This window comes from Mobula hypostoma, chromosome 5, assembly GCF_963921235.1.
Source record: "Mobula hypostoma chromosome 5, sMobHyp1.1, whole genome shotgun sequence".
NCBI lineage: Eukaryota > Metazoa > Chordata > Chondrichthyes > Myliobatiformes > Myliobatidae > Mobula > Mobula hypostoma.
Window position 1 is genome coordinate 8531132 of NC_086101.1, and position 26713 is coordinate 8557844.

General features: G+C 47.3%; 1 protein-coding gene across 1 annotated transcript; it reads left to right on the forward strand.

Annotated features, from left to right (window-relative positions):
- The first annotated feature begins 1509 nt into the window (after positions 1-1509).
- On the forward strand, positions 1510-26140 carry LOC134346553 (tumor necrosis factor ligand superfamily member 15-like). Its single transcript, XM_063047972.1, has 4 exons — positions 1510-1700; positions 13982-14024; positions 20465-20542; positions 24788-26140. The coding sequence occupies exons 1-4, from the start codon at positions 1584-1586 to the stop codon at positions 25219-25221; spliced, it is 672 nt and encodes a 223-aa protein (XP_062904042.1). The 5' UTR covers positions 1510-1583; the 3' UTR covers positions 25222-26140.
- Positions 26141-26713: the final 573 nt, after the last annotated feature.

The following is a 26713-nucleotide window of genomic DNA, read 5'->3' on the forward strand; positions in this document are numbered from 1 at the left end:
CCCTACCTGGGGAAAAGGGCTGTTGCCTTCCACCTTTTCTATGCCTCATAATTTAAGCCACAAGACAAGATATAGAGCAGAATTAGGCCATTCTGCCCATCGAGTCTGCTCCACCTTTTCAACATAGCTGATCCAATTTTCTTCTCATCCCCAACCTCCTGCCTTCTCCCCAGTTCTGGTCACCTCACTATAGGAAGGATGTGGAAGCATTGGAAAGGGTACAGAGGAGATTTGCCAGGATGCTGCCTGGTTTAGAAAGTATACATTATGATCAGAGATTAAGGGAGCTAGGGCTTTACTCTTTGGAGAGAAGGAGGATGTGAGGAGACATGATAGAGGTGTAAAAGATAATAAGAGGAATAGATAGAGTGGACAGTCAGCGCCTCTTCCCCAGGGCACCACTGCTCAATACAAGACGACATGGCTTTAAGGTAAGGAGTGGGAAGTTCAAGGGGGATATTAGAGAAAGGTTTTTACTCAGAGAGTGGTTGGTGCGTGGAATGCACTGCCTGAGTCAGTGGTGGAGGCAGATACACTAGTGAAGTTTAAGAGACTACTAGACAGGTATATGGAGGAATCTAAGGTGGGGGCTTATATGTGAGGCAGGGTTTGAGGGTCAGCACAACATTGTGGGCTGAAGGGCCTGTACTGTTCTGTACTATTCTATGTTCTATAACCCTTCATGCCCTGACCAATCAAGAATCTATCAACCTCTGCCGTAAATATACAGGAAGACTTGGCCTCCACAGCCACCTGAGGCAACAAATTCACCACTCTCTGGCTAAACACTGTTGTCGTGATTTAAATACTTAAGCAATTTTAAGCAGCCAGGCGCTGACTCTCAAATAATAAATTCCACTCCTGACTGATAACTCATCCTGGATACATCCGGAATCAGGGAGGGAATGTTTTAATCTATCTGCCGTTATTTTGGGTGATTTCTTGGAGACCATAAGAGCAAGATTAGCCATTCGGCCCATCAAGTCTGTCTATCATGTCTGATTTACTATCCATCCCATTCTCTTATCTTCTCCCCGTAACGTTTGACGTCCTCACTAATCAACCTCTGCTTTAATGACCTGACGTCCGCAGCTGCCTGTGGGAATGAATTCTACAGATTCACCACCCTCTGGCTAAAGAAATTCCTTCTCATCCGCTTTCTCCTGAGACTGTGCCTCTCAGTTCTGGGCTCCCCCACTATGGGAAACGTCCTCTACACATCATTCAACTTAAGCCTTTCAATATTTGTCATAGGCTGCAGTACTTGTAATAAACTTGTTCTTATGAAAGAAACCAGGGAGACCTCACGACCCCCCGAGACTCGCGCTGTCACAGCAGAAGTCGGGATGTGGGGGAAAACTACACTGTTTACAGTTAAAAGCCGCTCAAATTTCCCCTCTCGTCCCCAATCCACATTCCCAGTTTCCCAGAGGACTCTTCGATATTTGCAGCTGCGCCTGCTTTATTTCCTTCTTAAAAAAAACACGTTTAAAAACAATAAAATTTCTCGGGGAAAGCACCGAGCGCATGGGGAGGTATAATTGCGCGGGCAGGCGCTGGTGGAGGAGAACGCCCCAGAGCTGATGGCCGGAACACGGATCGTAGATCGAAGCCTCCTGTGGTACTCGGCGCTGCTCACCGTCCTGCTGGTCTGTTCCAACCTTGCGCTGGGCTTGTATTTCCGCAGGCTCGGACTCCAGGTAAGGGCGCGGCGCTGTCGCCTGGGGCGAGTGGTACGATGCCGAGACGGAACTGAGCTGCGGAGCATTCCTGCAGAGACAGTCCCTCCGCCCCCCGGCTCCCTCTGCCATGCAAGATATTCCGTCGCACATGCCTGTCGAACTAATTAAACGCCTAATTAAGCGAATCCCTTCCGCTATACAGGCTCCAATTCTCTCCCCCCCCCCCACCCCCATTATCTGTACGTTCCTGTTCCTAAGAAACTCTTATTACACCCCTCCACACCACGCGGCCGCGAAGTTTGCTGAAGTTTGAGTTATCAGTCAGGAGTTTACTCGGGAGGGTTTAAACTAGTTTTGCAGGGGGCTGGGAAACCGGAGCCTCAGGTCAGTAAGGAAAGGATCGGACCAGCAGGTAAACATCGGGGAAGGTGCTGAAAGGCAAAATCGGAACAACAGGTATGACGGGTCGGATAGTTTGAAGTGTGCATATTTTAATGCCAGGAGTATTATGGGTGAGGGCGATGTACTTGCAGCGTGGATCAATACAGGGAACTACGATGTTGTAGCCATTACTGAAACTTAGTTGAGAGAGGGGCAGGAATGTAGCAGGTTTCTGAAGTTTTGGAAAAACTGGAGGAGGAGGTAGAAGACGGGGGTGAGTTGCATTGCTAATCTGGGACAATATCACAGCTGTACTCAGTGGAGACATAATGGGGGAGGGGGTCAGACACTGAGTATATTTGGGTACAGCTCAGGACTGAGTGTAATCACACTGATGAGATTGCACTGCAGACCTCCTAATAGCTAATGGGACATCGAGGAACGGACATGTAATTAGATTAGGGAAATGTGGTCACAACTCCTTAAGGTTCAAGACATTAGGGTAGGTATGGTCCTTGTGGGAGAGTTTGGAATCAGATAAGGGCAAATTACATGGGTAATGTATTAGGCAGGAACTAAGAAGAGTTAAGTGTGCAAGTCCACATAATCATAGTCATACTTTATTGATCCCAGGGGAAACTGGTTTTCATTACAGTTGCACCATAAATAATAAATAGTAATAGAATCATAAATAGTTAAATAGTAGTATATAAATTATGCCAGTAAATTATGAAATAAATCCAGGACCAGCCTATCGGCTCAGGGTGTCTGACCCTCCAAGGGAGGAGTTGTAAAGTTTGATGGCCATAGGCAGGAATGACTTCCTTTGACGCTCTGTGCTGCATCTCGGTGGAATGAGTCTCTGGCTGAATGTACTCCTGTGCCCACCCAGTACATTATGTAGTGGATGGGAGACATTGACCAAGATGGCATGCAACTTAGACAGCATCCTCTTTTCAGACACCACCGTGAGAGAGTCCAGTTCCATCCCTACAACATCACTGGCCTTACGAATGAGTTTGTTGATTCTGTTGGTGTCTGCTACCCTCAGCCTGCTGCCCCAGCACACAACAGCAAACATGATAGCACTGGCTTTCACAGACTCATGGAACATCCTCAGCATCGCCCGGCAGATGTTAAAGGACCTCAGTCTCCTCAGGAAATAGAGACAGCTCTGACCCTTCTTGTAGACAGCCTCAGTGTTCTTAGACCAGTCCAGTTTATTGTCAATTCGTATCCCCAGGTTTTTGTGATCCTCCACCATGTCCACCCTGACCCCCTGGATGGAAACAGGGGTCACCGGTACCTTAGCTCTCCTCAGGTCTGCCACCAGTTCCTTAGATCAGATACGTGCAGGGTATTTAAAGATCAATTGAACAGACTCCAGGAAAGGTATGTTCCTGTTAGAGGGAAGGACAGGGAAAAGAGAACCTTGGATGTCCAGATAGGTGATAAATTTAGTCAAGGAGAAAAAGGAAAAGTATACAATGATCAAAAGAAGCCCATCAGGAGTATCAGTTACTAAAATGGTTAGAGCATTGGCTGATTGCAAGGCAGCGGGTGGGAATAAAAAGATCCTTGTCTGGCTGGCTGCCAGTGACTAGTGGAGTTGCGCAGGGGTGGGTGTTGGGACCACTTCTCTTTATGCTGCATATAAATGATTTAGATGGTGAAATAGATGGCTTTGTTGCCAAGTTTTCAGATGATAAGAAGACTGGTAGACGGGCAGGTTGTGTTGAGGAAACAGGTAGGATGCAGAAGGACTTAGACAGATTAGAAGAACGGGCAAGAGAGTGGCAAATGCAATACAGTGTTGGAAAATGCATGGTCATGCAAATAAATGTGCGGACTATTTTCTAAACAGAGAGAAATTCCAAAAACCTCAGGTGCAAAGGGACTTGGGAGTCCTTGTGCAGAACCCTAAAGGTTAACTTGCAGGTTGAGTCGGTGGTGAAAAAGGTAAATGCAGTTTTAGCATTCATTTTACGAGGTCTAGAGTACAAGAGCAGGGATGTGATGCTGAGGCTTTATAAGGCACTGGTGAGGCCTCACCTTGAGAATTGTGAACAGTTTTGGGCCCCTCATCTTAGAAGAGATGTGTTAGTATTGGAGAGGGTCCAGAGGAGGTTCACAAGGATGATTCCAGGAATGAAAGGGTTATCATACAAGGAACGTTTGATGGCTCTGTGTCTGTACTCGCTGGAATTCAGAAGGATGAGGGGGGATCTGATTGAAACCTTTCGAATGTTTGATGAGGGGGGATCTGATTGAAACCTTTCGAATGTTGGAAGGCCTAGACAGAGTAGATATGGAAAGGATGTTTCCCATGGTGGGAGAGTCTAGGACAAGAGGGCACAGCCTCAGGATAGAGGGGCGCCTTTCAAAACAGAGATGCGGAGAAATTTCTTTCGCCAGAGGGTGGTGAATTTGTGGAATTTGTTGCCACATACAGCTGTGGAGGCCAGGTCGTTGGGTGTATTTAAGGCAGAGATTGATAGGTTCCTGTTTGGACATGGCATCAAAAGTTACAGGGAAAAGGCTGGGGAAATGGGGTTGAGGAGATAAAAATGGATCAGCCATGATTGAATGGAAGAGCAGACTTGATGGGCCAGATGACCGAATTCTGCTCCTATGCCTTATAGTTTTATAAGGAAGCCAAGTCTAAAGAAGAGAATCAGGAAAGGCAGCAGGGGCCATAAAAAGTCCTTGGCAGGTAGGATTAAGGGGAATCCCAGGGCGTTCCATATCTACATCAAGAGTAAGAGGATAACTAGGGAGAGGGTGAAACCACTCATGAATGAAGTGGGAGCATTAGCTTGGATGCAGAGAATGTGAGTGAGGTACTTAATATGTACTTGGTTTCAGTATTTGCCAAGGAAAAAGATATGGAGGACCAGGAGATCAGTACTGAGTGTAGAAATATATTGGGGAGTTTATCAGTCAAGGTGAAGGAAGTGTTGGGCCACCTAATGAGTATTAAGGTGGGTAAAACCATGGGTTGATCAGATTTACCCCAGGATATTGAAGGAGGCAAAAGATGAGATTGAATTGAATTGAATTTATTTCTCACATCCTTTATATATGGAGTGAAAATCTTTACGTTTCATTTCCGTCTAAATGTGCAATGTGCAATTTATAGTAATTTGTAATAAATAGCATGTACAACAGAATATGTAAACTTTGACAGCCCTCCACACTATCCACAACACCCCCAACCTTTATGTCATTAGCAAATTTACTAACCCATCCCTCCACTTCCTCATCCAGGTTATTTTTTAAAAATCATGAAAAGAAGGTGTCCCAGAACTGATCCACTGGTCACCAACCTCCATGCAGAATATGACCCGTTCTTTGCCTTCCGTTGTCAAGTCAATTCTGGATCCACAAAGCAAGATCCCCTTAGATCCCATGCCTCCTTATTGTTTGAATGGCTCGCATGGGGAACCTTATCAAATGCCTTGCTGAAATCCATATACACTTCATCTACTGCTCTACCTTCATCAATGTGTTCAGTCACATCCTCAAAAAAATTCAATCAGGCTCGTAAGGCAGGACCTGCCTTTCACAAAACCATGCTGACTATTCCTAATCATATTATGCCTCTCCAAATGTTCATAAATCCTCCCTCTGAGGATCTTCTCCATCAACTTACCAACCATTGAGGTAAGGCTTGCTGGTCTATAATTTCCTGGGCTATCTCTACTCCCTTTCTTGAATAAGGAAACAACATCTGCAACCCTCTAATCCTCCAGAACTTCTCCCGTCCCTATTGGTGATGCAAAGATCATTGTCAGAAGCTCAGCAATCTCCCCCCTCGCCTCCCACAGTAGCCTGGGATACATCTCATCCGGTCCCGGCGACTTATTCAACTTGATGTTTTCCAAAAGCTCCAGCACATCCTCTTTCTTAATGTCTGTATGCTCAAGCATTTCAGTCTGCTGTAAGTCATCCTTACCATTGCCAAGGTCCTTTTCCATAGTGAATACTGAAGCAAAGTATTTATTAAGCACCTCCGCTATCTCCTTCGGTTCCATACACACTTTTCCACTGTCACACTTGATTGATCCTATTCTCTCACAACTTATCCTCTTGCTCTTCACATACTTGTAGAACGCCTTGGGTTTTTCCTTAATCTTGCTCGCCACGGCCTTCTCATGGCCCCTTCTGGCTCTCCTGATTTTATTCTTAAGCTCCTTCCTGCTAGCCTTATTATTTTCTAGATCTGTATCATTACCGAGTGTTTTGAACCTTCTTGTAAGCTTTTCTTTTCTTCTTGACTAGATTTTCTACAGCCTTTGTACATCCTGGTTCCTGTCCTACCATCCTTTCCCTGTCTCATTGGAACATACCTATGTAGAACACCCCGCAAATATCCCCTGAACATTTGCCACATTTCTGCCATACATTTCTTTGAAAACATCTCCCAATTTATGCTTCCAAGATCTGGCCTGATGGCTTCATATTTCCCCTTACTCCAATTAAATGTTTTCCTGACTTGTCTGCTCCTATCCCTCTCCAATGCTATGGTGAAGGAGATAGAATCTCCAAAATATTTTCCCACTGAGAGACCTGATACCTGACCAGGTTCATTTCCCAATAGCAGATGAAGTACAGCCTCTCCTTTTGTAGGATTGTCTGCATATTGTCAGAAAACCTTCCTGAACACACCTAGCAAACTCCATCCCATCTAAACCCCTTGCTCTAAGGAGATGCCTATCAATATTGGGGAAATTGCAATCCCCAACTATGACACCCTGTTATTATTGCACTGTTGCCGAATCAGTCTCCCTATCTGCTCCTCAATGTCCCTGTTACTATTGGGTAGTAAAATAGACACATCTCAAACCATCAGTCTGAGCGCATCCCTTATCTATCACCTGCCTTTCCTCCCTCTCGCACTGTCTCTAAGCTTTCTCTATTTGTGAGCCAACCACCTCTTCCTCCGTCTCATCAGTTTGGTTCCCACTCCCCAGCAATCCTAGTTTAAACTCTCCCCAGTAGCTTTTGCAAACCTCCCCACCAGGATATTGGTCCCCCTTGGATTCAAGTGCAACCCATCCTTATTGTACAGGTCATGCCTGCCCCAAAAGAGGCCCCAGTGATCCAGAAATCTGAATCCCTGCTCCCCTGCTCCCCTGCTCGAATCCCTCAGCCACGCATTTGTCCTCCACCTCACTCTATTCCTATACTCACTGTCGCTTGGCACAGGCAGTATTCCCGAGATTACTATCTTTGAGGTCCTGCTTCTCAACTTCTGCCCTAACTCCCAGTAGTCTGTTTTCAGGACCTCCTCCCTTTTCCTACCTATGTCATTGGTACAATAATGTACCATGACCTCTGGTTGCTCACTTTCCCACTTCAAGATATCATGGATGCGATCAGAAACATCCCAGACCCTGGCACCTGGGAGGCAAACTACCATCCATGTTTCTTTCCTGCATCCACAGAATTGCCTGTCTGACCACCTAACCATAGAGTCCCCTATCACTGCTGCCATCCTCTTCCTTCCCCTACCCTTCTGAGCCACAGGACCAGACTCTGTGCCAGAGGCGCGACCACTGTTGCATCCCCCAGGTAGGTCATCCCCCCTCCCAACAGTACTCAAACAGGAGTACTTATTGTTAAGGGGGACAGCCACAGGGGAACTCTCTCGCATCTGTCCTGGAGCCTATTGCTCCTGGCTTTTATGCTGTGGTACTGTTTCCCAGATGGTAGCAGCTGGAACAGTTTGTGGTTGGGCTAACCCACGTCCCCAGTGATCCTTCAGACCCTTTTTACACACCTGCCTTGGTAAATGTCCTGAATAGTGGGAAGTTCACATCTACAGATGCGCTGGGTTGTCCACACCACTCTCTGCAGAGTCCTGCGATTGAGGGAAGTGTAGTTCCCATACCAGGCAGAGATGCAGCCAGTCAGGATGCTCTCAATTGTGCCCCTGTAGAAAGTTGTTGGGATTTGGGGGCCCATACCAAACTACTTCAATGGTCTGAGGTGAAAGAGGCATTGATGTATCATTTTCACCACACACCCAGCAAGTACAAACCACGTGAGATCCTCAGTGATGTTTATGCTGAGGAACTTAAAGCTGTTCACCCTCTCAACTGCAGATCTGTTGATGTCATTAGGGGTTAGCCTGTCTCCATTCCTTCTGTAGTCCACAATCAGCTCCTATGTCCTGAGACCTTGAGTAGTATCTTTGTGTCCTCTCTGGCTGGAGGCGAGGTCCCAGAGGAGTAGCAAGTGGCTGATGTTGTACCTCTATTTAAGAAGGGAGCAAGGGAAAACCCTGGGAGTTATTGAGCAGTGAATCTCCCATCAGTTGTAGGGAAATTGCTGGAGAAAATTCTTAAGGATGGGATATATGTGCATTTGGGAATTCCTAGCCAAATTAGGGAGAGCCCGCATGGCTTTGTGCGTGGCGGGTCGTGCCTCACCAACTTGATTGAGTTTTTTTGACAATGTGATGAGAGAGATTGATGAGGGTAGGGCAGTGTATGTTGTCTACATGGATTTTAGTAAGGCATTTGATGGATTTAGGGAGGCTAATCCAGAAGATTAAGGTGCATGGTATCCATGGTGAATTGGCTGCTTGGTTTCACATATGGCTTGTGCACCAAAGACAGTGGGTATTGGTCGAAGGGTCTTATTTGAGCTGCAGGTCTGTAATTAATGGTGTTCTGCAGGGATCTGCGCTGGGACATCTGTTTGCGATGTGTCTAAATGACCTGAATGAAAATGTAGATGAGTGGGTTAGTAAGTTTGCAGATGATGCCAAGACTGGTGGAGTTGTGGATTGTGTAGAAGAATGGCAAACTATACAGTGCGATATGGGCTGAGAAATGGCAGATGGGGTAACCCAGGTAAAAGTGAGGTGTAGCACCTTGGTAGGGCAAATGCAAGGAGACATTACCCTGTTAACAGCAGAGATCCTTAACAATGTAATGTTAACAGGGAGATCTTTGGCTCCAAGTTCATAGCTTCTTGAAAGTGGCTACACAGGTCGACAGGGTGGTTAAGAAGGCTTATGAAATGCTTGTTTTTATTAGTTGGGGCACTGAGTTCAAAAGTCAAGTGTTATGTAGCAACTTTATAAGCTCCTTAACAAGATCTGGGTTATTACACAACACCCAATCTAAGATGACCTTTCTCCTTATAGGCTCAAGCACAAGCTGCTCTAAAAAGCCATCTCGTAGGCATTCAACAAATTTCCTCTCTTGCGATCTGACACCAACCTGATTTTCCCCATCCCCTTGCATATTGAAGTCCCCATTATAATTGTGTCTGGCTTTATTACATGCCTTTTCCAGCTCCCTTTGCAATCTCAGTCCCACATCTTGATAACTATTTGGAGGCCTATGTATAATTCCCATAATGGTTTGATCATGAGTGGTTGGATAAACTTGTGTTGTTTCCTCCAGAGTGCTTCAGGCTGAGGGGAGATCTGATAGAGGTTTACAAGATTATGAGAGGCATAGATAGAGTGGATAGAGAGTGTCTGTTTCCCAGGATTGAACTCTCTAATACCAAAGGGCAGGTTCAAAGGGGATGTGAGAGAGAGTTATCAATGCCTGGAATTCACTGCCTGGTGTGGTGGTAGAGGCAAGTATATTGGAGGTTTTTAGGAGATGTTTGGCTAGGTAAGGAAAATGGAAGGATAAGGACATGGAGCAGGTAGGAGGGATTAGTGTTGGGTGTTTTTGTTTTGTTTTTAGCTGTTTTGGCACAGCATTGTGGGCCAAAATGGCCTATTCCTGTGCAGTACTCTTCTATGTTCTATGTTCAATGAAAAGCGGTGCATTGCTGGGACCCATGGCCTTCTGTAAAATCAGAGATCGCCCTGCACAGCTCCAGACCCCTCTGACATCAGATCTGAACTGGTCAGGGAAGCTAGGTTCTGTTTCATTAACCGAAGCCAGTGGTTCCACTCCACTGCTCAGAGAAAGTGCGGTTTCTCTGGCCCGGATTTTAACCAAACTGTAGGGAATACTGGTCGAATTGCACCGAGTAGAAGTGTCCTCAGAGATGTTGAGCAAGAATAGAGCAGATGTGGAAGGTGAGAATTACTGCCTTTTTGTAGGGCTCTCTTGGACAGCGTGCCAAGATGGCGTAGTGGGTAGACTTGCTGCCTGGCTCAGAGACGCAGCTTCCATCCTGATCCCCACTGCTGTCGGTATGGAGTTTGCACGCTCTCCTTGATTTTCCCCTCTGCCCCAAAAATCTGCAGGTTGCTCGATAAATTAAGGATTAGTTTTAATTGTCACACGTACCCTGAAGCATGCATTTATATATCATGTGTAAAATGAAATGAAATGCTTTGTTTGCTTCAAATCAAACCCCACAACTCACTAACCCGTATGTCCTTGGAGTGCTGGAGGAAATCAGAGCATCTGGAGGAACCCCTGCAATCACAGGAAGAGAGTACAAACTCCTTAAAGATACCAGCGGCAGTCTGTCATCGCAGTTTTTTTACTGTAAAGCGACGCACTACCCAACATGCACCAGTACTGCTAAGTAGCACCTACCGTGCAGAGGAGTAGACGAGTGGGATAATCTTGCAGGGCAGGAAGGGCCTGGGGACTCCTGATCAAGGGTCATGTCACGAACTCTATGTTCCCCTTCATAGATGCTGTCTGATCTGTGTTGTTGCCAACCCCTCCTTCCTCCCCCTTCACTCCTTTACTAGTTCTTGACCTTTATCCTCTTCTGCTTCTTCTTCTGCTCACCTGGTGAGCACCTCCCTCTGGTCCCCTCCCCCTTCCCTTTCTCCCACGGTCCACTCCCCTCTCCGATCAGCCCTTTACCTGTCCCACCCACCTGGTTCCAGCTGGACTCCTTCCCCTCTCCCCACCTTTTTCTTCTGGGGTCTTCCCCCTTCCTTTCCAGTCCTGAAGAAAGGTCTCAGCCCCAGACGTGGACTGTTTATTCCCCTCCATTGATGTTTCATGTCCTGCTGAGATCCTCCAGCATTTTGCATCTGTTGCTCTGAATTTCCAGCATCTGCAGAATTTCTTCTGTTTATCAACTGTTTATTCCTCTCTTTCAGCATGTGTTGTCTGTGTTGTTTGCATCTACAGAACCTCTTGTGTTTGAAATAAAATAGGTTAGTCTGGGGTCTGTGCCCACTCAGTGGGCTGAATGGCCTATGTACCTGTTATACCTCAAGTCAAATTTATTGTCATGTGCAGAAATGTAGGGTAAAGGTACAACGAAAAACTCACAGCAGAGGCATGGACAGAAACAGGCAGGATATCAATTATACAAGGCATATGGTTATAGAGTGAAGAGAGGTAATATGCAGAACTCAGCAAGGCTCCCCAGTTCTCACTTCACCCCCTACTTCCCCATGCACCAACCTTTGCCCACACCTGGTCTCACCTATCACCTACCTGTTTGTACTCCTTCCCTCTTCCCCATCCTCTTTCTCTGTCTTCCTAGTCATGATGACGGGTCTTGGCCCCGAACATCGACTATTTATTCCCCTCCAATGATGCTGCCTGAGCCTGCTGATCTCCTCCAGCAGTTTGTATGTGTTACTCTGGATTTGCAGCATCTGCAGAATCTCCTGTCTGCACAGGGACGTTGCTGGGAATCGAGGGTTTGACTTGGAAGACGAGATCAGGTAGGTTAGGGTGTATTACGATTGGCGGCAGAGATGGAATCCAACAGGAGAGGAAGGTGAAGTGTGGAGTCAAATGCAGAAGGTGTGGAAGGCAGATGGGAAGAGTGGGAGAGGGGGGAATGGGAGTCTGAAATTGGAATTGGTTTATTATTGTCACAGTTACTGAGATTTAGAGTAAAGCTTGTCTTGCAGACTGTTCATACAAAACACTATTGGGCGACATGTAACACTTAGTGTATCCCGCGACCAATAGTCTCACTTTAAGGACTCTTTATCTTGTTCTTTCATGCTCGTTGTTTATTTATATTTGCTTTTGTGCAGTTTGTTCATTGATTCTGTTTACAGTTACTATTCTATAGATTTGCTAAGAATGCCCGCAGGGAAAAAAAGCTCTCGGCGTTGTATGTGGTGACGTGTACGTACTCTGATAATGAATTTTACTTTGAAATTTGAACGTTTTGATTAGAGTGCCAGCAACCCGGATTCAATTCTGCCGCAGTCTGTAAGGAATTAGTATGTTCTCCTCCAGATGCCCTGGTTTCCTCCCACATTCCAAAGACGTGAGAGTTAGTAGGTTAATTGGTGGCATAGGTGTAACTGAGTGGTATGGGCTTGTAGGTCTGGAAGGGCCTGTATCTCTAAATAAAAATAAAATGGATCAATTCATTACAGAATGCAATGGAACAAAATGATAAGAATGCAGCATAAGGTGTAACAGCAACAGAGAAAGTGCAGTGTTGGTAAACATTAAGGTGCAGGATCATAACGGGGTTGACGATAAAGTCAAGAGTCCAACCTAATGTACAAGTGAAGCATTGGGTGATGGGCAGATGGAGTGGGTGAAGGAGGGGAAAGCAACAGGGAGATTGGGGGAGAGCTGGGTACTTGGTGGGTGTTGGATGAGATGGGTAGATCAGAAGAAGAGTGAAAATGACAGGGGGCAGGGCAGGTTTCCATAAACTGGATAATTCAGGGTTAATCCCTCAAATAGTCTTACTTTTTAAGATCAGATTCCATCATCTGCGACCTTTTGTCACCTCAGCCTATCACCTCCCAGCCTCTACTTCCCCCTCCTCCATCTGCTGATGTCCTCTCCCATTGCCTGCCAGCTCTTGATCCATCTCTTCCCCTTCATCTTTCAATACTGGCTATCTCCCCTTGATAGAGGGTCTCGACCCAGAACATCAACTGACCATTTTCATCCATGGACATCCCACTGATCTCCCCTCTCCCTCCTTCCTCCAGCTTATCTCACTTCGAATCAGTCCCTATGACCTCAGTGCTACATAAACACACTGAGAAAGTGTGAAGGAGAAGGAACATTTTGGCATCAACCTTCGTTTAATATATTAAAACATACAGTAGCATGGTAACATAGGAACACATTACATTGCTAGCTGTAGGATTAAGGCTTAGTTCGTGCTGCTGTCTCGAAGGAGTCACCAGGTGGATTCCAGAGATGAGGGGGTTAGACTTTGAGGAGAGATTGAGTCACCTGGGACTGTACTCACTGGAATTCAGAAGAATGAGAGGAGATCTTATAAAGACATATAAAATTATGAAACAGATGGACAAGACAGAGGCAGGAAAGTTGTTTCCACTTGTAGGTGAGACTAGAACTAGGGGACATAGCCTCAAGATTCAGGGGAGTAGATTTAGGTGGAGATGGGGAACTGTTTCGTCCAAAGAGTGGTGAATCTGTGGAATTCTCTGCCCAATGAAGCAGCGGAGGCTACCTCAGTAAATATATTTAAGAGAAGTTTGGATAGATTTTTGCATAGTAGGGGAATTAGGGTCATGGGGGCAAAGGCAGGTAGGTGGAGGTGAGTCCATGGCCAGATCAGCCATGATCTTATTGAATGGAGGAGCAGGTTCAATGGGCCAGATAGCCGACTCCTGCTCCTAATTCTATGTGTTTTCTCTGGGTGCTTCATTTTACTCCCAGAGTCCAATGTTTGGTTGGAGTTAGTAAGTTGTGGGAATGCTATTGGAAGCACAGTGACACCTGCAGGCAGCCCCCAGTACATCCTCAATTTGTGGATGTTGACGCAAAAGACGCATTTCGCTGTCTTTTTCGATTTTTCAATGTAAAGCTATATTTTTTATATCTTATCGTGAAAGAAAAAAAACAATGCCTCTCCAGAGTTAGATGACACCGTTTACCGGGTCATTAATTGCAAAGTTGCCGGTTTAAAAGTGAAACATCTTTGCTCGGGGCTGGGATACGGGCGGAATGGTGGCTGCAGTTCAGTTTCATTGCCGATGAAGATTTTTAACTGTTTTTCTCCCTCTCTCACAGTGCTTCCACTTCCCAGCACTGAGGCCCGCAAACTGCAGTCACGGTAAGCTCATGTTTGCCGCAGGCGGGGTTACCACAGGGTCACAAACGGCAGACAGAAGCCAGGGCAGGGATTTGTGGCGCCGAACACACTTGTCACCCACGCCGCTGATAACACAGGGCTTCCTGTGGTGAGAACAGTCCCTGGCAGTGACGAAGGGAGTTGCCTACGTTCCCTGTTACTCTCACCGTCCATCCTGATAAGATGTTGGGGTGGAACAAAGCACATTGTTGTCAGTGTTTTGAACTCCTTGCCTGTAGAACTTAGAAGATTACAGCACAGTACAGGCTCTTTGGCCTACAATATTGTTAGACTGATCCAAAATCAGTCTAACCCTGTTCTCCCATATAGCACTCCATTTTCTACCATCCACGTGCCTATCTAAGAAGCCCCTAATGTATCTGTCTCTACCACCCCACTGGAGGGGCGTTCCATGAGTTTACAACTCTGTGTTTTTAAAAAAAAACACTACCTTTGACACCCTCCCTATACTTTCCTCCGATCACTGTAAACCTGTCTCAAAGCTCAAAGTAAGTTTATCATCAAAGTGCATGTAAGGTACCACATACAACCCTGAGATTCATTTTCTTGCAGGCATTCACGGTAAATGCATGAAACACAATAAAACTGACACTCACAAACACGCTGGAGGAACTCAGCAGGTCGGGCAGCATCCGTGGAAACGATGAGTCGACGTTTCGGGCCGGAACCCTTTGTCAGAATTGTAGAGGGAAGGGGCACCCACTTCAACTCTGCTTCCCAGTCCCATTCAGATCTGTCCATACATGGCCTCCTCTACTGCCATGATGAGGCTAAACTCAGGCTGGAGGAGCAACACCTCATATACCATCTAGGTAGTCTCCAGCCCCTTGGTATGAACATTGAATTCTCCAACTTCCGGTAATTCCCTCCCCCTCCCTTCCCCTATCCCTATTTCGCTCTGCCCCCTCCCCAGCTGCCTATCACCTCCCTCATGGTTCTGCCTCCTTCTACTACCCATTGTGTTTTCCCCTATTCCTCCTTCACCTTTCCTGCCTATCTCCTCCCTGCTTCCCCTCCCCCACCCCTTTATCTTTCCCCTTACTGGTTTTTCACCTGGAACCTACTAGCCTTCTCCTTCCCACCCTCCCCCCACCTTCTTTATAGGGCCTCTGCCACTTCCCTCTTCAGTCCTGACGAAGGGTTCCGGCCCGAAACGTCAACTCATCGTTTCCGCGGATGCTGCCAGACCTGCTGAGTTCCTCCAGCGTGTTGTGAGTGTTGCTTTGACCCCAGCATCTGCAGGTTACTTTGTGTTTACTATAAAACCGATGAAAGACCTCAATCAACAGGGCAAACAACCAACATGCAAAAGACAACAAACTGCGCAAATACAAAAAGAAGAATAAAATGAATAATAATAATACTAAGTAAATAAGAAGTAGATATTGAGAACATGAGATGAAGAGTCCTTGAACCTTGAAAGTGAGTCCATAGGTTGTGGGAAAAGATCAGTGATGGGGCGAGTGGAGTTGAGAGAAGTTATCCCCTCCGGTTCAAGGTGGGTTAATCACTGCCCCTGAACCTAGTGACGTGAGTCCTGAGGCTTCCCGATGGCAGCAGCGAGAAAAGAACTTGGCCTGGGTGGTAGGTATAGATGTGCTCAGTGGTGAGGAGGAGTTTACCCATGTTGGGCTGGTCCATATCCACTACTTTTTGTAGGCTTTTCTGTTCAAGGGCATTGGTGGTTTCCATTCCAGGCAGCATACGTCAATTGTAGTTTGTCAAAGTTTTAGATATTATGACAAATCTTCGCAAACGTCTAAGCAAGTAGAGGTACAGTCGTGCTTTCTTTGTAATTGCACTTTCATACTGCTCTCTTTTTTTCCCAACTCTGGGGCAAAGACTGTGCATTCACTTATCTAAAGCCCTCAAAGTTTTTTAAACTTCTAAAAGATCGCCCTTTGTTTTCCTATGGTCCCATGAATAAAGTCCCAATCTGTTCCATGTCTTTCCACAACACAGTTTCCACTCTGGCAACGCCTTGGTAAATCTCTGCATGCCTGGCAGCTTAATGCCATCTTTCCTAGGCCTGACCACAAACACAGCCTTGTATAACTGCACCACGTGGTTGCATAGGGTGTAGTGTAACACGATTTTAGTGCCAGCGACCTGGGTTCAATTCACACCACTGTCTGTAAGGAGTTTCTACCTTCTCCCCATGACCATGGAGGTTTCCTCCACGTGCTCTGGTTTCCTCCCACATTCCACGTTTGTAGGTGAATTGGTCACATGGGTGTTTGTTGGGCGGGAAGGTCATAAGGCTGTAAGACATGGGAGCAGAACTGGACTATTTGGGCCCATTGCGTCTGCACTGCTATTCCATCGTGGCTGATTTATTATCCCTCTCAACTCCATTTTCCTGCAATTTGACATTTGGCATGAATAATCAGAAATCTAACAACCTCTGCCTTAAATATACCCAGTGATTTAGCCTGCACAGCCATCTGTAACAATTAATTCCACAGATTCACCAACCTCTGGCTAAAGAAAATTTTCCTCATTTCTGTTCTAAATTACACAAGAACAAAAGAAATAGGAGCAGGAGTAGGCTACGCACACAAAATACTGGTGGAACGCAGCAGGCCAGGCAGCATCTATAGGAAGTAGTACAGTCAACATTTCGGGCCGAGACCCTTTGTCAGGAGTCGGCCATTTGGCCTGTCGAGCCTCCTCCGCCATTCAATACGATCACGGCTGATCTGGCCATGGACTCATGTCCACCTTTTCCCCATAACCCTTCATTCCCCAACTATGCAAAAATCTATCCAACTTTGTCTTGGGTATATTTACTGAGGTAGCCTCATCGATATCTGTCTTCCATTCTGAGGATGCACCCTCTGATCCTAGACTCCTCCACGATAGGAAACGTCTTCTCCACATCCACTCTATCTAGACCTTTCAATATTCGATAGGTTTCATTGAGATCCACTGACATTCGCTTAAACTCCAGTGAGTACAGGCCTACAGCCATCAAATGCTCCTCCTACGTTAACCCTTTCATTCCTTGAATCATTCTTGTGTGCCTCCTCTGGACCCTCTCCATTGTCAGCGCATCTTTTCTGAGATAAGGGGCCCAAAACTGCTGTCAGTACTCCAGGTGTGGTTTGTCCAATGCCTTATAGAGCCTCAGCACCACTTGCTTGCTTTTCTGTTCTAACCGTAGTCAATGCCCTGACTGATGAAGCATGCCAACCTGCTCCTTCTCCCTTCTGGCTCTCGGAAAAGGTTCCCCCATTGTCCTACGCAATACCAAGCAACAAGATTTCTTTATTCATTTGCTTCAGTAATTTATTTCTTACAGTGATGTCACAAATCTAGAGAGGATGCAGCAAGGATTCACAAGGATTTTGTGGGAAATGGAGAGACTGAGTTACAAGGAGGGAATGGATAGGATAGGTTTTTTTTTCCTGGAGGGAAGGAGGCTGAGGGGTGACCTTAAAGAGGTCTTAAAAATGATGAGGTCCAGGGGTAAAATGGATGGCAACTGTCTTTGTCCCAGGGTAGAGAAGTCCAAAAATAGAGGGCACGGTTTTAAATTGGGGAAGATGACAAGGGGATCCAAGGCACGAGTTTTTCCACATGGAATGTGATGGGTGAATGGAACAAGCTTGCAAAAGAAGAGGTGGCCATAGTGGGGGAGAGGGAGAGAGAATGTGCTTCTGTCTATCGCAGTATTAATGTTAAGTGTGTCAGGGTGTAAGAGCGTGTGTGTGTGTGTCTGAGAGTGTGAGAAGTGTTTGCGTGTGCCATATAGTAGTGTGAAACTGCGCGTGTGCAGTGTCTCTGCTCGTGTGTGTGTGTGAGTGAGTGTATATCCGTGTGCATGAGGGTGTGTGTGTTCCTGTGTGTGTGTGTGTGTGTGTGTGTGTGTGTGTGTGTGTGTGACCGAGCGTGAGAGACAGTCGGCGTGGGTGTAGGGTGTGAGTGAGTGTATATCCGTGTGCATGAGGGTGTGTGTTCCTTTGTGTGTGTGTGTGTGTGAGTGAGTGTATATCCGTGTGCATGAGGGTGTGTGTGTGTGTGACCGAGCGTGAGAGACAGTCAGAGTGGGTGTAGGGTGTGAGTGAGTGTATATCCGTGTGCATGAGGGTGTGTGTGTGTGTGTGACCGAGCGTGAGAGACAGTCGGAGTGGGTGTAGGGTGTGGATCCAGTCACGCACAGTTTACCGTCAGCTGTAAGTTTGTTGAGTGTGATGTGCTCGTTTTACCCTCTGAGTGAAGAACCCCCCCCCCCGCCCCCAGATTTCCCTTAAGTACCTCACCTTTCACAGATTGGGTTGGTCCCCTACGCTCTTCAGCGCCTCCTGTTCACTGTGTGAGCCCAGGCCTGGTCTGCGCGCCCAAAGTGCGACACCTCGCACTTGACTGTGTTAAATTGCTGCCGCCATTTTCCACCCCACTTACCCTGCTGATCAAGATCACACTGCAGGCTTTGATAGCCTTTCTTCACCCCAGGCCTCTGTGGACCGCGCCCCCCCCCCCCAGCACTCGCCCCTCCCCTGAGGGGAAATGCGGACCAGCCTTCACTCTGCCCTTCACTCCACTGGCATCCCCGCTGTTGGGATAAGGCCACACTTAAGCTGGGGGAACAACACCCTATATTCTGTAGGGGTAACCTCCAACCTGATGGCATGAACATTGATTACTCAGAGTTCCCGTAATGCCCCCCCTTCACCATTCCCCATCCCCTTTCCCCTCCCTCACCTTATATGTTTGCCCCCCAGTTGCCTCTGGTCTTCCTCCTCCCTTTTTTTTCTTCCGTGGCCTTCTGTCTCTTTCACCAATCAACTTCATAGCTCTTTACTTCATCCCTCCCCCTTCAAGTTTCACCTATCACCCTGTGCTTCTCTCTCCCCTTCCCCCACTTTTCAAATCTGCTCTTCATCTTTTTTTTTCTCCAGTCCTGCCCGAGCGTTTTGGCCCGACATGTCGACTGTCTTTTTTCCTGGCCTGCTGAGTTGCTCCAGCATTTTCTGTGTGTGTGTGTGTTGTCTGCCTGCTCAGCACACTCTCTGTGAGAATTCTGCATTTGGTGTTGGCCTTTGCTCCCTTGATGTACTTACAAATGGAACGATCTGCCTGGATCGCACACAGACTAAATCTTTCTCCTGTGACAATAATAATCTTCGAGCTGCGAGAGACTGCCGACGCTGGAATCCGACGAAACACGCAAACCGCTGGAGGGAAGTGGACAGCCAGTGTTTTGGTCGAGACCCTTCATTTGAGCTGTCCATTTTAGTCCAAGTGAAGGGTCTCACCCTGAAACATTGACTGTGTCTCTGACACCACAGATGCTGCCTGACCTGCTGGGTTCTACTGCACGCCATTTAGTAATGTTCCTGCCTGCTTCCATAAGGTCACCTCGAATTCTTTGAGACTGATTAGCTTTAATTGTCACATGTGCATTGAAACTTTACTTGACTTACTTTTACTTTATACTTTATTGTCACCGAACAATTGATACTAGAGCGTAAATCATCACAGCGATATTTGATCCTGCTCTTCGTGCTCCCTAGAGTACAAATCAATAGTAAATATTAAAAATTTAAATTATAAATCATAAATAGAAAAGGGAAAGTAAGGTAGTGCAAAAAAACCGAGATGCAGGTCCCGATATTCGGAGGGTACGGTCCAGATCCGGGTCAGGATCCGTTCAGCAGTCTTATCACAGTTGGAAAGAAGCTGTTCCCAAATCTGGCCGTACGAGTCTTCAAGCTCCTGAGCCTTCTCCCGGAGGGAAGAGGGACGAAAAGTGTGTTGGCTGGATGGGTCGTGTCCTTGATTATCCTGGCAGCACTGCTCCGACAGCGTGCGGTGTAAAGTGAGTCCACGGACGGAAGATTGGTTTGTGTGATGTGCTGCGCCGTGTTCACGATCTTCTGCAGCTTCTTCCAGTCTTGGACAGGATAACTTCCATACCAGGTTGTGATGCACCCTAGAAGAATGCTTTCTACAGTTCATCTATAAAAAAATAGTGAGGGTTTTAGGGGACAGGCCAAATTTCCTTAGCTTCCTCAGGAAGTAAAGATTGAACTATACAGTAAATGTTGTTTGCATCAGCAACCAACACAGTACAGGGATGTGCTGGGGGCAGCCACGGGTGATGCCACACTTCCTGTGCCAACATAGTATGCCCACAGTGCACTAACCTTGATCCCTACAACCTTAGACTGTGGGAGGAACCTGAAACACCCAGAGGAAGCCGAGGTTGTCATGATAGAACATACAGTCTCCTTACAGACAATGACAGGTTTTGAACCGCATTTGGCGATCACTGTCCCTGTAAGGTGTTGTGCCTGCCCCTATGCTTCTGTGCTGCCCTGTGGCTGAGCAGGTCACTGGTTTATTGTACCCAGTATCGACTTGCCCCTCGTTGAATGAACTTTGTACTTTCCCTACAGAGTTCCCCAGAAGCCCAATACGGATCATAGACACACCAGGAGGAGATCTCATCGAGAAGCCGGCAGCTCATCTCACAGGTTTGTGCCTTTCTTCTGCTTGCAGCCCACCAGAACATTTCCCATCTGCTGGGGTGGGTTCCAAGGGGGTCTCGTCCCCTCCCCATCCCACCTCACTCTTGCTCAGGACTATGGAGACCAAATTTGTAATGAAATTAAAAAAAAAAGGCAAGGGGTATTGGGACACGAAAGATTCTGCAGCTGCTGGAAATCCTGAGTAACACACACAGATCGGGTATCGAGAACACTCAGTAGATCAGTCAGTGCCTGAAAGTGCAAATGAAGTTGGGGTGCGTGCTGGAGGAAAAAGATGGTCAAAATCGATGTCAGAGAGAGGGAGGGGTCCTGCTATTTCCACCATTCGGTCTTTGAGGTTCCTTGTTCTGTGGATGTCTGTGAAGAGTAAGAATTTCAGGCTGTGTGCTCTGATATTAAATTGAACCATTTGAACAAGTCATATATACAAGTATCTGTCTGCATGGGCACACAATGAATTCCTTGCTTGCAGCAGCATCACAGGCCCAGCAGTCAGAGACACGATATTCACAAGAAAAAGCAACAACTAAACAAAAATTATATGTAACTTTTACAAGAAAGAACACAATTAGAATAAAGAAAGACCACCTTAGTGTAAGATGATCAATGTCAAAGCTGAAGAGAAGTTTGGATGGGTACATGGACAGGAGGGGTAAGGAAGGCTATGGTCCAGGTGCAGATCAACGGGACTAAGAATTTTAAATGGCTTGATACAGTCTAGATGGGCTGAAGGGCCAGAGGGCCAGTTTCTGTGCTGTACTCTTCCATGACTCTATGGTGAAGGATTGACTCTATTTGCCATGTGTGAGGAACTTGCTGTTGGTCAAGGTGTGACTTGCAAGAAAAAAGACAATATTCAACAATTATAAAGAATTGTATAGAAAAATATACACAGAGATTGAAGTGCTGATATGGAATGAAATATACATAAATACCGGGGTGTATTTACAATGTTGAACGGTATTGCAAAAAGTGGTTTGAAGTGTTTACAGTGCGGTGATGGGAAATAGATAGATAATTACTGTTGTTTATACTGAGATAGTAATTTGGGGGTTGTGCCAGCTGGTTCAAGAATCAAATGGATGAAGGGAAGTACTGTAGCTGTTCCTGAACCTAGTCATTGCGAGAAGGTGGGTTGGCTCGGAAGATGGGGTTGTTGTATTCTTGAGGCCTCTTGTAGATACGACCTATGGCGGGGAGGGAGGTGCTGTGATGTATTGGACTAAGCTCCAAATTACACTAGACTACATTCTAAGGCACACTAAATTCCACCACTTCCAGAGAGGGTTAATATTGACAGAATTGAACCATGATATGCCTGGTGCAGGAATTGGGTAATGGATGGGCTGGTCTGCACGGAGATGGGTTGGTGGGAGGAGTTTTGTGCTGGTTGATGGGCTGGGGTGTTGGGTATCTCCCTTTGCCTTAAGGACGGTCAAAGACTCTGCTTCCAACTGACTTTGATCACAAGGGCAAAGGTGATTTACTGACATTAAAGTCATGTCATAAAAGGGGTTTATTGTCAAATGAACAAAAACCTTGATGCACAGATGAAATGTAAAACGTCCTTGTAGCAGCATTAGAGACACAATATCCACGAGGGAAAAAGAAAAGAAATTATACACAATGTTTTCAAGAAAGAATCTATGGAGGGAAAGAAATAGTCGAGATTTCTGGCTGAGATCCTTCATCAGTTGAAGGGATGTAGCTGTTCTTGAAACTGGTGGTGTGAGACATCTGGTAGCTGCAAGAAGGTGGAGTGGCGTGGATGGTGGGCATCTTTGATAGGTGTTACCTTCCTGGGGCAGTGGTGATTGGTAGATGTCTGCCATTAAGAGGGTGGGGCCCCAGGAGAGGGTGAGAGTTCAAAGACCGGAATGGCCACTGTGTTGGGGAAAGAGGGAAGATGAGAGGAGAACTTTCCTTAGGATTGAAAACTCAAGAGGTGCGAGAGGAAGCAGAGATAGTTAACGACTGGCAAGGTTAAAAGTGCTGAGTGCTCTCTGGAGACATGAGAGCCGGCAGGCACTGGAATATGGGGTGGCCTCGGTCTGCCCCCTGCTGGCTGGAATTAGAAGGACTTCCCAGTGCCAGTTGTCAACCAGGGTCCTCATTTGCCAGGGCCGGAGATGGACATTCCGCAATGCAACCGCTCCCTGAGGCCTGGGCTCCTTCTCTGCACAAAACTCTACCCAGTGCAGCGTCCGTCACAGAAAACCCCATGGACAGCGAAATTTAAAATAAGTCTCCGGTCACCTCCCCCGGAATAGAAATGTGGAACACCGGAAGATATGCATTTAAGGTGGGGAGGGCTGAAAGTTTAAAGGATTCAGTTTCAGATTTATTTCACATACATCGAAACATACTGCGCAATGCGTCGTCAGAAGATGTGTGGGGTAAGTTCTTGTGTACACGCAGAGGGGTGGGTGTGTGGAGCGGTGGTGGAGGCAGATACGATAGTGGTGTTTAAGGGGCCTTTAACTGGAGGCGGAGGGTTACAGCTTACGTTAGGCCGCATCCGGAGAATCGCATTCAGTTCTGGTCGCGCATTGCAGGAAGGATGCGGAGGCCTTGCCTCAGAGAGGGTGCACAAGAGGCCACTTGGATGCTGCCTGGATTAGAGTGTATGCACTCGAAGGACAGTTTGGACAAAGTTGGGTAGATTTTCTGGCTATGTGCCCTTGATCTGCTACCAGCTCCTGCAGCCCATCGCAGGCGTACACCACTCTGTGTAAGAAAAAACACACACACACACACACACACACACACACACACACACACTCAACTTATCCCTCACATAGCCATTAATCTTTCCATCCCCCTCTCACCTTAAATGCACGACGTCCAGTATTAGACATTTCGGCCCTGCGGGGAAAGATGCTTGCTGCCCAGTGAGTCCGCATCTCTCACGATCGCGCCCTCTTCCGACCCCGCAAACTGCCTTTTCCAAAAGCCCCATTCTCGAAAGAGCTGTAGGGTTTTAGAAACAGGAGACTCTGTGCCATTTTAAAAGTTTCTTCCCCCAGGCAGTTAATCTGATCAACCAATCTAGTTAGACCCCCCCCCCACCCACCTCCTCTATCTGCGCGCTCTGTCCCAGTTACTGCACACTGTAGCACTTAATATCACTTTTTGTAAAGCTGTTTCCGTTCTATATTGCTGGTATTTGTGTACACTTTACTCTATATCTGTTCTTTAACTTCTAACTTTGTCTTTACTGTATATAATACTTTATAATTTTTTTTGTTGTTGCATGTTGCACCCTGACTAACACTCCACCGCATATTTCTAATGCATGTGAATGTATATGGCGGATACAGTTGATCACCAGACTATCACCTCCCCATGGTGTCCCTCCTCCTTCCACGATCAGAATCAGATTTAATATCATTGGCATCTGCAGTAAAATTTGTTCTTTTGTGGCAGCAGTACACTGCAATTCATAGTAATAACAACTGTAAGTTGTAAGTGTATATGTACTGTGTAGTAGTCTTATGCACATGTATATAGCTATGGTGCTATATACATATGCATATATACAGTATGTGACTGATGATAAACTTGATTCTGATATGGGTCTCTATTGTGGACAGAGAGTGGGAAGGGGGCAGGGAGAGGGTTGGGAAAAGGAGGAGATGAGAGAGATCAGGAAGCACCAGAGAAACATTCTCTCATGATCAATGAGCCAATTGTTTGGAATCAAGTGACCTTGCCTGGTATGTCAGGGCTGGGTGAGTCTGTATCCTTCTCTGCCACCAGTCCCACACCCCTCCCGCGACACTCCGCCGGAATCATTCCCAATATCCTTTCAGATTCAGAAACTCGCTCTCCAGCCCACATTGCCGAACACAGTGCTGTGTAAAGTTTTAGGCACCCTAGCCACTCAGAAAGAAATACAGAGGACGTGTTCTTGGGTTCCGTGTCCATTCAGAACTCTGATGGCAGAGGGGAAGAAGTCGTTGCTGAAATGTTGAGTGTGGGTCTTCAGGCTCCTGTCCCTGATGTTAGCAATGAGAAGAGGGCGCGAGGTGCTGGGAATCCCTGACCTGCTGAGTTCCTCCAGCATTTTGTGTGTGTTGCTCCGGATTTTCCGGTATCTCTTGGGCTCGCGATCGTTGGTCCTCAGCCTCCCGCGCTTCCGGGAAAGCAAGCCCCCGTTGCAGCTCCCGGTTTCCTAGTGACCACCCCATCGAGCGCAGAGTCGGAACTCACCTCCGGCTCTCATTACAGGTTGTTCGGGCGGAGGGAACCAGAGCGAGGTGACGACTCCTGGCCTGCAGGCGCTGCGCTGGGACTTCAGCAAGGGGACGGCGTACACGAACATGGTCTATGCCGACGGCCAGCTGCACATCCCCCGCCAGGGGCTCTACTATGTCTACTCACAGGTGGCCTTCTACCTGGCGTGCGAGGAGTGGGGTACGCAGGGGGCAGGCGTCGTGCTGGTCCACAACATCTACAGGTGGAGTGACACCTACCCGGAGCCCATCGCGCTGCTCACCGCCACCAAGTCTGCCTGCGGCGGCCGCGGGGACTGGCACGCCACCATCAGCCAGGGCGGCCTCTTCTACCTCCACCCCACGGACAGGCTCTTCGTGACCGTCAGCCAGCCAGCCTCTGTGCAGCGCCAGGAGCAGAGGACTTTCTTCGGGGCCTTCATGGTGTGAGAGCGTGGTTTCCCGGTGTTTCCCCCGAAGCCTCCTTGCGTCATTGGTCCTGTGGGGGGTATGGGGGAGGGGAGGGAGGCAGCTCGGCAGGGAAGAGATTGTGTGCTCAGCATGGGAACAGGCCCTTCAGCCCAGCAAGTCAGTACAAGCCCTATAGGAGTGGAATTAGGACGCTCGGCCCGTCCAATGTATTTCCTCCCATTCTCTGGTCTTCCTCTCTCAACACATCCATTGTTAAACCTTAAACACACCCACAGCCCTCTCACAAATCCTATGCGCATAAACCTATTTTATTCCCCCATCCCCATCACGTTCTCAACAGAACCCACCCCCAAAATTCTCCCACCCACCAACACATTCCCCCCTTTACCCCCCTTTCCCCCACTTCAAAAATCAAGTTTGCTGACTGTTAAATCAGGGCGAGGGATGAAGTCCAGACCACGGGGTGAGGGTGGGTGTGTAACGCGGGGGTCACTAAGCCCCTGCAGGGACACTGGGCGGAGCATACCGATGTCTACGGCCTAGTGCTGTTACCTGCACCTGAGGCTGGCCGGATCCAGAGTTGCACAAGGCCCGGCACAAGGTTAAAGAGATGCATTAATTTCCAACCAACGAGAAAACAGCTGGAAGAACTTACCCAGTCGAGCTGTAGCTGTGGGTTTGACATTTCGGATCAAAATCCCGCGTCCGACTGGGAGCATAGAGGGGAATGGCCGATGTAAAGAGGTGGGAGGGACTGAGAGATGAACAGGAGGGGGTGATATTGGTGTTGGTTTATTACTGTCACATGTACAATGAAAAGTTTGTCTTGTGTGCTGTTCCTATTGTTACGTAGCCCGTAACTGGGTTGCCAAACCAGCAGAAATGGACCACTTAGTTGGAGTCTGGATTACTGGAACTAAGAAAGTTTTATTAAAGAACTAAGCAACACAGTACTCTAGTCATAAGGATATAAATGCAACGGGTTAGCAATGATAAAACACACATGTACACAGAACTAGGATGATACGAATCAATCAAGCTCTATCGCAGTCTAGGGGTAAAATGATCAGTCTCAAGTGACACAGAGTTCAGTTCAATTTAGTTCAGTTCGCAGTAATCGCTGCTGCGCCGTTGGGGAGGGAGAGAGAGTGAATGAATATGCAAATTGGATTCCAAACAGACCTTCGTTATTCCTTGCAGTTAGCTTTCGGGCGAGCACTTTGTAATGTCTTCTGAGGTCACCGACTGTGACCCCTCCATTCCAGATACGATCATTCTTCTGCGGTGAACCCGGCACCCAGGCAAGGGCGGACACACACACCAGGTTCCCGCCTGACCATATCTTTCCACCCTGTGCATCTATGGCTGGTCCCGCAACCAGACCTCCAAAAAAACTCCCACCAACTTGTGGGGGCACACCGCTTCCAGGGTCTCGTTACCTCGTGGTGTCGTGGTGTCTTGCTTTAGCCTCTTCCTTTTATCCCCCTGCTGGGGTATCGCCTGTCCATCA